The sequence below is a fragment of the Chenopodium album genome, chromosome 14 (assembly GCF_948465745.1).
Source record: "Chenopodium album chromosome 14, dcCheAlbu1.1, whole genome shotgun sequence".
Taxonomy (NCBI): Eukaryota; Viridiplantae; Streptophyta; class Magnoliopsida; order Caryophyllales; family Amaranthaceae; genus Chenopodium; species Chenopodium album.
Genome location: NC_137847.1, coordinates 53,069,416 through 53,079,359, shown reverse-complemented (window position 1 = coordinate 53,079,359; position 9,944 = coordinate 53,069,416). Strand labels below are relative to the sequence as shown.

General features: G+C 34.7%; 1 protein-coding gene across 1 annotated transcript; it reads right to left on the bottom strand.

The window, feature by feature from the left end:
* Positions 1-1,779: 1,779 nt before the first annotated feature.
* LOC145577550 (putative beta-1,3-galactosyltransferase 2) lies at positions 1,780-9,944 on the bottom strand. Its single transcript, XM_081635036.1, has 11 exons — positions 9,557-9,944; positions 6,557-6,641; positions 5,902-5,963; positions 5,568-5,779; positions 5,398-5,461; positions 4,392-4,464; positions 4,181-4,301; positions 3,197-3,284; positions 2,989-3,114; positions 2,665-2,774; positions 1,780-2,370 (listed from the first exon to the last, which is right to left on the bottom strand). Exons 1-11 carry the CDS (start codon positions 9,679-9,681, stop codon positions 2,222-2,224), a joined length of 1,215 nt encoding a protein of 404 aa, XP_081491162.1. The 5' UTR covers positions 9,682-9,944; the 3' UTR covers positions 1,780-2,221.

The following is a 9,944-nucleotide window of genomic DNA, read 5'->3' as shown; positions in this document are numbered from 1 at the left end:
CTTTTAATTAGGAGAAATGTCTATTATCACTGGCCAAGTAAATCTTGAATTAGAACTAATTTGAGTTTATCGAATATACTTTTAGCGAGATCTATTTAAAATGATTTGAACTTATCAAGACCTTGTCGAACTCATTCTCATCAAGTTATATTTGAGCGTTATCTTAATTAAGAACTAGAATGTATTCGTGTTAAATTGCTAATGCATATCATGTGAATACGTTATACATCAAACTTGCAAAGAAAAATGAAACATGATACGTCTTCTTATGAACTAGAATGTATCTGTGTTAAATTGTTCATCAAAATTGCTAATGCATTGGGTTTAATTATTATTATTATTTTTTTTTTTTTTTTGGGTAATATTACGGAGTAGATGAAAGGCAAGACAACCATAACATAAATAAGGAGGTGAATTGAGTTTAAATTCCGTTAAGTACAATCTTCTGATGTAAGAGCAGTTTGAAATGAGTATACTATCATGATTTTGACAAAAATCCTAATAAGATGAATTCAATGAATAACTAGTACTCACTGATATAGAAGTAAATTTGGTAAGGACTATAAAAGCTATGTCCAACATATTGAGCTCAAGTTTTACTTGTGGACCCAAATTTGATTGATAGATGTTTCTCTATGCAAATTGAAAATGGATTGATCCTTTATTTCTTTCTTTGGGCACTTATTACTAATCTGGTGAAAGAGTAGATAGGTGATTTTCTGTCCCTAAAATGTATCTAGGGGAAGAATGGTTGGAATGAGGGTAATGTATTAAGGAGCAACGTAATGGAATAACATGTATAAAAAGTGAAGACGTAATGGTTGTTGGCTTATTAAATACTCTAGCTGTTTATAAACTTAATTACAAAGTAGATGTGGTGGGAGATAGTAGAAAAGAGGATGTGTGAGACTCTAACTTTAAATAATGTCATAAAAAAAGAAGTGTGACAATTAAATTGGGACATACATTTATGAATATTGTAACGATTAAATTGAGACAGAGGGAGTGCATAGCACTTTGGACCACCCTACCTAAACTCATTGTCATTCTCTTTATCTTGTTTGCATTATGCCCAATCTAAACATGTTTTAAGGAGTGAGGAGAGAGTTAATTTGTATGCTAATGTAATCTCTTGGAGAGCTAAAGTCACCCCCAAAGAGAAGGTATAGGTAAGAAAGTATCTTTACTTTAACTTCACTAGAATATAAAGTCATTAAAATTGGCATTAAATTGACTTAATATGACCACTCGTTACTACTTGAAGCTTCAAAGTTGAGGAGAGTGTTGGAATTAAGAGAAATGAAGCTTGAAATATCTTCAACAATGATTGAGTTTGAGAGATTATATTCTTTAGATGCTTGATTGGAAATGGAAATTTATGAAAAGAACACATACATATTGGAAATAAAAATCATGAAATTGTATTATCAAAGATAGCTGTTTGAGTTTTCCCTTGCAATGCTAATCACTAACATGTTGCCATAAACAGAATTTATTCTCGTCTATCAAACAGCGAGTGCTAAATTCACTCCTGGAGGATGCATGTTTGAACAGGTAGGTTCCAATAGAGGTATCACCAACTCAACTGGAACAGGAAGTAAAACATACAAAGTTGGTGTTTACTGTTGAGCTGATCTTAATTGCATGGAATAGAGAATTGCCTTTTTCCTTTGATGTGTGAAAAAAAAGTACAAAAGATACGAACAGTTTACAAATCTTTCTATAGTACAGTTTGATCTCCAACATACTTTACCAAAATCACCGGAACAGAGGAGGTCATACAACAAGGTGGAGAAAGAATAAATCGACCTGAGATAACATCTCATACAACACTCCTACTTACACAAGACAACCATCCAAAACTCTCGTTGATATAATACATGTACAAAGAAAAAATTCTAACATGCTAACTGATCCGAGTTGAACGAAAACAAAAGGGCAATTCATGGTAGAGAAACTCTCAATATTGGTTCTCTAACCAGTTGAACAATAGCTTAGAAAGTCCTTATTGCCTCCCCAAAATGCTGCTTGTCGCTTCCTCACTCATTCAAAATGGAGCACCACCAATATAAGTTTTCCTTTAACCCATCCACCAGTATTTTTATCTCACATGCAGGACGTGTTTACACAAAAAATTGCTCTATATGTGTTTCATATACATAGGCAAAGTAGAAAAGAATGATACCACTGCTGTATTCTATTGAGCTTGTGCCTGAGTTTTTCAAAAAGTGGCTTTCCATAGTTCATCCTCACTTTCCCCACAACGCTGGTGAACCTCGTGAATCCTTTCATCAGAACGGCAAATGCCACTGCAGATCCAGTCGAATGAAGCACCACAAACATTTCCTGCCTGAGCTTTCCATTCACAATCTGTAGTGATACAATAAGCACAAAAAATAAAGTTGAGGTTGGTATCTTCTTTATCTATCAGAAGGAGACCAAGATTACAAGTACAATTCTACTGGTCTAGAAATAAAATTTGTAAGGGATAGTAATGAAGATTGTATATGAGAATATGACTACTCACGGAATGGTTCATTAATATAATTGTCTTAAAAGTGCATCTCCATAGACAAACATTTGTTATCCTATTCTCCAAAAAAAAAAAAAAAAAAAAAAAATAAAAAATAATTGTAAAAATTAAAATTATGGAAAAAATCCTACCTGGGGGAGTACCACAACATAGGTTCTTGTCATCAACATGTGTTACATCCAGACCAATAAGCCATGCTCCTAAAGAAACATCTTCATTCGCGTATTTGTGCAGCAGATGTCTGGCAAATCATAAACATCACCATAACAAATCACATTACTAATTAGGAAAAGAAACATTGTTCTGTTGAGTTGTCCATTTTTTCAAGTAATTATGGTCCAAACACATTTAGAGTTAGCATATCATATAGCTAGCAGTTGTGGACTTAGCGGGTAGCCAAATCATTCAAAATATAAAATGACAACTCACAAAGGTGCTTAAAGTTGTGGATTTACTTGTTAATGGCTATATAGGTTGCCAAGTCATTTGAAATAGCATATAGCTGTCCTGTAGCATGTCGGAAATACTTATTTCCCTCTCCACCAAATTTCCAATGCTCTGGTTCTTGATATCTCACTCCCCTGTTCATGATAAGCAGCCATTAGGAGCTATAAATTAATGGTCCCTTATAATATATCAAAAATGACGGAAAACTCAAATTACTTTTTAGCAAGGATTGGACCAGACTTCATGCAACCTACATATACTCTAGGCTTCAAGCGATGGCTGGATAAAATCTTCCCTAATGTGCCTGCATCAACAAAATCTAGGTAAAAAACACAACCTCAAAGTATAGACGCATAAACCTGTTGCTATGAGAACTTAATTATCATAAAGAACAAACTGTCTTGCTTTATTGAAAATAAGAATATGGTTGTATCAAAAAAGACTTTCCTTTGAGAGGTCAAGACTCAAGAGGATGAGATGAATTCCACTACCTAGCTAAAACAATCGAATATAGCTATACATTACGAAGTACTCCGTATAAAATATGGTGACCACGAAGCGATAAAAAACTAAGATTCAAAGCACAATTTTTCACATTTTCCCAGTAAGAATAATCCATATACAGACGACATCCATCATCAAAATTTGTTTAGACTACAGTAGCTGCCTTCAGCCGACATTATCTTTGTGTTTGAACATTGTAACTCTAAACAATTAATCATTATGGCCACAAAATGTTTAGCTAGAGATAAAAAGGTTACCTTGAACTCCACTTTATTTACTTTTCAGAATACATTAAAGAAGAGGCCATTGGGTCTTTCAGTCAGTACAACACAAAGTACATTAATTCTTTGTGTAAAAAAAATTATGGGGAATGCTTGGACAAGAATGGCTGAAACTTCTATTATGTTCCTGTATAAAATCTATTCTATTCATGAACATCTTCAACTGCACAAACTACTATGAGAGCCAGACAAAAGAGTTAAAATTTATAAATGGTTGCGAAACCCTCCCTCTTCTAGCAGTAGCACATCATGCTAGATGCTACATCATGCATTGATTTTAGATACTAGTTAAAAAAAAAAAAAAAAAAAAAAAAAAAAAAAAAAAAAAAAAAAAAAAATTGGCTTGAAAATGTGGGCACTTGAAAAAGCCTATGGAAGGGATTTAAAGAATGAAAGTACTTGAGAAACTCTTTACCTGGATTAACATGAACATCGTCATCTACTTTTACATAAAAGTCAGCATCCCACAGGCCAACAGCAGTGGAAAAGTATGTCCTTGTCTTGGCTGAGAGTTCCAAATAGCCCTCTACATGTTCCTGCTTATAGTACAAATTTACAGTTTAAAAGAGAAAAAAATAGTGGTTTTCATGTATCATAGTTAAGATCAAAAAGGAAACAGAGCTCACCAATCTCAAAAAGTCTCCATGTTTGTTATCCTCTGCTTCGATTGCCTTATCAAGAATGCCACCAGATGTTGAACTGATGACAAAAGATGTTTCACACAGTTACATTTTTTGTACAATTGTTCTTATACAAAAGAATCTCTCATAGATTAATCATTTGAGAAAAACAGAAGGAAAAACCAGCCAAGGTCAGCATCAGATTACGAAAACATAACATTATAAAGGCTTGAGGTGACCTTGAGTCAATGAAGGATAGCGTGTTTATAACCCGTTAAATTGACAGTAAGAGGCAAAGCGAATGGTTCCAACCACCCAAGTGGCCTCCCAGGGTCTTGTGGGGTCCATGGGAAGCACCTCGTCTTCTTTCCTTTTTGGGCCCGGAAAAGGTGAAAATTCTCCAAAACTGAAGACTATAATCCATGCATTTAGGAAGAAAAAAATTTAAAATTGAAGTGGATTGGGGGGTGTCTAATGGCGTCATAAAAGTTGGTTTAGAACCATACTAAGCCTACCAAAAGGTCTAAAAAGCAGTGTTACTTCGACACCCTCATTTACCTCAAAAATCGAATGTCGTAGCGTGTCATGTCCGACTGTCCGACGCAACACTCTACTTGGATACTTCATTTTTAACTAAAAACTAGATATTTTTCTACAAAATGGACGAGTCCGATACTTGGACACTCGTATCCAAGTAGACACTTAATCCGTGTCCGAGTAACATAGCTAAAGTCTCAAAATGAGTTTGATTCAATTATGTGGCCATTTCAAAGATCTATTTTGGGCACCACCCCATAAAAAAAAATAAAAAAAGCCACTTCACCACCAGCTGGTGTTCCTGCAAGTGCTAAAATCTGTGCCCATTTACAAACAAAGCCAACGGCTAAAGAACCACTTCATATACATTGATCAACCTTCATGGGAATAAAAGTTCACGGTGGGGGAAGTAAAGAAAATATATGAAGGTACAGCATAACATTTATTCTTTAAACTGCATAACCTACAAGATTACCTGTGGCCAATAACAAATCGTATAACAATGCCCTTTTCTTCTTCCAACTTCTTTCTTTTGTCACCTTGATATCACAAAATAGATCCATATCAACATTGGTAAGCACATTTATTGAAGAAAAGGAGAAATATTACAAAATGAATGCCCAACCACAAGTTTATTGTAAGCACCTTGTGGCATCCAAGTTGCACGAACTGAATCTCTTCGTTTCCGGCTATTAAAAGCAGTGTTAATTCCTATGACCATCAAATATTTTCGTTTAGAAGTGAAGTCAGCAATTCTCAAGCTCTCTGTTACAGGAGATCCATTCATTATTGACTCCTGTGCTGCTCTTGCAGCAGCTAATTCATCCTCAAGTTTTGAAATTGTTTTATCCAATGAACTGTATCAGAATAAGTCATCCAGCTCATTACACGGGAGTTATGAGCAAAATTAAAGGTGCATGTTATGAGCAAAAATAAAGACGCATAAGTGAAAACATTATTCAAGCATTAGAGAGCTTACTGTATGCTGTTGCCTTTCACCAAGGATTCCCTTGGGACGTGATTAGATTCATGCCGAAAAATCTTCATATTGTGATGGGAAATGTTGGGTTAGATGTAATGGTAATTTACATATTAAGAAGGATAAGCTTGGAATAAAGAGGCAAGTATTACTTAAAACTTGACAAGTGAAAATTGTAAATATGAGCATGAGTCATTCAGTAGCTTAATGAGGAGAATAGTTTATGATGCCATACTAATATATTAGGTGTTTGTTTAGATATTGTGCAGCTAAGATGATTGCATACGAATTTAACCACCTTCACAGCATATCTGGATAATGCTTTAGAGATATGTGCTTTATATAACATCAAAGGCAAGTCATCATTGCACTGATAATTGAAATAAGCTAAACTATTACTAAATAAATCAGTTCAAGTCTAAGCCACACTGAAAGAGCTCAATAATTTACAAGAGCCAAGGTATGACTGAACTTTTCTACAAAACAGGAGAGCCAAAGCTCAGCGAATTAGTCAGTGGAACAGGGAAAAGGTCTAGTTTTCTAGTGGCAGAGCTAGAAGAATGGGTGAGTTCTATCAGCATGAAGATTTCAAAACCAAATTTCATTCATATATTTGAATTGGGGCTGGAAGATAATATCCTAAGAGGATAGACACCTGTTTCTGCTCTTGTTTTGTCCGTATGCCTTCACCTCTGCTCCTTGTGTTCACAGTATCATTTTCTTCAGGCATCATCCATATCCTGGGACATGACCGACGTTGTTAGGGAACATACATCACGAGAAGAGTTATAATTATCACAACAGTTCTACAAAAATGCACAAGAAACTACTAAAAGTTCAATGCCAGAAACTGTAAAGGCAACTATTGAGCTTATTGTTGAATCTTATTTTTACTCATAAATTCATAAATCATAATTATATCGTAACAGATGCATATAATTTAACCACATGAAACTAAATCTTCCTTAGCCCTTAAATCACGCATAACCATTCAACTAAATTCACATGTAGGTTTATCACAAACCTCTTTCACAATTGTAGGTTAAGGCAGTGTGCATTTAACAAACCAAATTTTACATGAATCTCTTGGTATCATTCACCAAAGCATTGTACTTGTGTAATCACTATTAGAACTAGTATAACTACAAGTACTAACAATGAAGGAACTTGCTTGGACTATTGACCAACAAAAATGAAGTGCTAACCGAAAAGGTTCGCCCTTTTGCTTTTACAAATCCAAGCAGCCCATAAGTGAGTAGCTTAGTGACAGTATCAAAATGGTGAGAGCTTTAACAGTGAAAGGACAGTTGGAATCATAGTAATTGACATGCATCAAGAAAGATAGAAACGATTTGGAATCTATTCAAACTTTGGCCCATGTTTTTACTCGAGAGAAGGATGCTTGTGGTTGTGGCCACTCGAAACATGAGAATGTGATGCTCAATGTTAAACTCAGATACAAAGCAACAAAATTTTAGTTAAATTGTCATTGTAGCCCTGTATTTTGGTTGATTATATATAGTCACAAAGGAAAAAAAATATATAATAGTATATCTTTTTTCAATGACCCTGTATTAATGTATATTCTACACCATGACAATGATGATAAATTTTTGGTTAATTTTTCTATTGAATACTCCATTAAGGGTTAATTACACATTCAGGCACAATATTGCACAAATGAAAACACAAAATCGTTTAAAGAACATTGATATAGGGCCATATGGATTAAAATTTCATGTAATTACATGAATTTTCAGTACTCGTATGTTGTTCTATATGTTATCTTGTGCTATAATAAAACCAATTGACCTTAGATGATCTTACAAAAGCATACTTAGCAGAAAAAATAACCAAAATCAATCATTAATGTGATATTGTAGAATAAGCATAAATACAGTGTCATTAGAAAGCATAGCCTTTTTTCCCTGTTTAGTGGTTACCCTATATACTCAGCCAAACACATAAGAATTTATCATTTATTATTATGGAGATAATCAAAACATAGAATGAGATATTTATCATTCTCAGGGCTATATAGCCCTATTGATGGGCTTTCTGTGGTTCCAAACATTTTATGACTATCGCGGACAACCCCACATCCACTTCTTTTTTCCAAAATTGGTCTGAAACTCTGAAAGTGTAGATTATAGCCTTTGATTTTGGACAATTTTCAGCTTTCCCAGATCTGGAAAATACAAGAGAATGAGGTGCTTCCCATATATCCCACGAGACCCCAAGAGGCCATTTGGGTGGTTGAAATCATCCACTTTGCCTGTTAACTATCAATTTGCCGGTTACATGCACATCTCTCTACATTAACTCACGGACACCAAGGACCTTTTATGTTAATGTATATGGTTCCAAACAACATAATATGACCCGAGGAAACATCCTTACCATCACTTGATTTTTCTCGACACCATATCCCAAAATCTTCGGAAATGGTCTTAATTTGAATATTATAGCTTTCAGAACTGGCAAACATATTCAGGCCATTACAACCGCTTCACAACAGAAACTTGACTTACAATAATGACCAGATATTCAAAGTTTGAACACAGATTCAACATGAAGTATGAAGACTGCTAATGGTACTCCAAGCATGAAGCATCCCAAGAAAAACTTAAAGTAACGCATATGCGATGCAAGTTGGCACCTATACTGGCTTAAGGACTGAGTGACTGACATCACAGCAGACCAATCCAATAGTTACCATAATAATAAGTCAACAATAAACTTGCAACTGCAGCATTAGAACAGGATTTTCTTAACCAGGTTTTCCTCGTGCACTTCTAGTTGATTCAACTTTCCCTATTATAGTACCAGTGATATCACATTAGGATAGTACTGTTAAACCTCTGCACACAGCAATTGAGAATGAGATCATAAAGAAAAGCCATCTCAACCTTAATTCACATTAATCATACAATCTCCATCGCCTACAAGTTCAGCCACCCAACCAGCAAACCACTCTCAAGCAAAAAAAAATCATAGTGCCTCCTTACACAACCTCGGAGAACCCGTGGTATCCACCAATAAGTCAATAGCCATAGCAAACCTATCCCAATTGGCAATCCTCCAGGGTGCTGCAGCAGTAGTCATCACTCAACTACTCCTTCACTTTGCAAAGGGTGATAAATTTCACTCTCGCACCTCCTTGACTGGTTCGCCAATGATCTCCCTCCATGGAATGCGGCGTTGACACTCTCTCTAATCATTGCTCAATAATCATGATTGTAGATAGAGGGAGCATTAATTGATCCTAGGTTTTTGGTTTCCCGCAAATTGCAAATTTCCCCAAAATCCTACTTTTTAACTAAGTAAGTGTTAATCTACCTACCTACTACTAGATCAGAAACTCTTCTGCTCCAAACTAACAAACACAATAAACAACATTATTACCATTTCTACTGCAATGATCTCTGCTCAATCCACAACACATTTCCACATAATATTCCAAATTTCCAACTCATCAAATTATAAAAATTAATTCTTGATCACTTAAAACCCCATTTAAATCAAATCTCAATACCCTTTCCCAAATTAAGCTTATCATAAAATTTACAGCATTATTTAAATGCACAGTAAATTAAACACAGAAAAAATAATCACAAATATAGGAACAAAAATTAGAAAAAAGGAAAAAAGTTACCTTTCTGTGAAGAACATTCCAGCACAAAAGCTACCAATACATAGCAAGATTACAAAATTCCGCGGTAAAAAATTCCTTGAAGATGATTCATTTCCACCAAATCCAGCTCTATTTTTCACCGACATTTTTGTTCTGGGTTTTCTCTCACAAAGCTCATTTACAAAGAACAAAGAAAAAAGATTGCAACTTTATTTTAGTGAAACTATGACACTGCAAGTAATTTGGTACTTATTTCTCAAGTCAAAAACCAAATTGATGATCTGGTCTGGTGGTGTTTTTTAAAATTTCTCTCTGCAATTCATACGAGATAATATTACATTATAAGAAAACGAGTTATATTGAGTATTTAATTAACACTTGTATTTTCTACTTGTGGATTTTCTTGTTT

Bases quoted from the DNA above. Each gene is read 5' to 3' on its own strand.
- LOC145577550 (XM_081635036.1), bottom strand. From the start codon at position 9,681: ATGTCGGTGAAAAATAGAGCTGGATTTGGTGGAAATGAATCATCTTCA. The intron at 4,465-5,397 runs GTAATCTTGTAG...TTTTGTCATCAG, and splicing joins CGATTTGTTATTGGCCACAG to TTCAACATCTGGTGGCATTC. The intron at 2,371-2,664 runs GTAGGATTTTTT...GTATCACTACAG, and splicing joins ATGTTGTGGTACTCCCCCAG to ATTGTGAATGGAAAGCTCAG.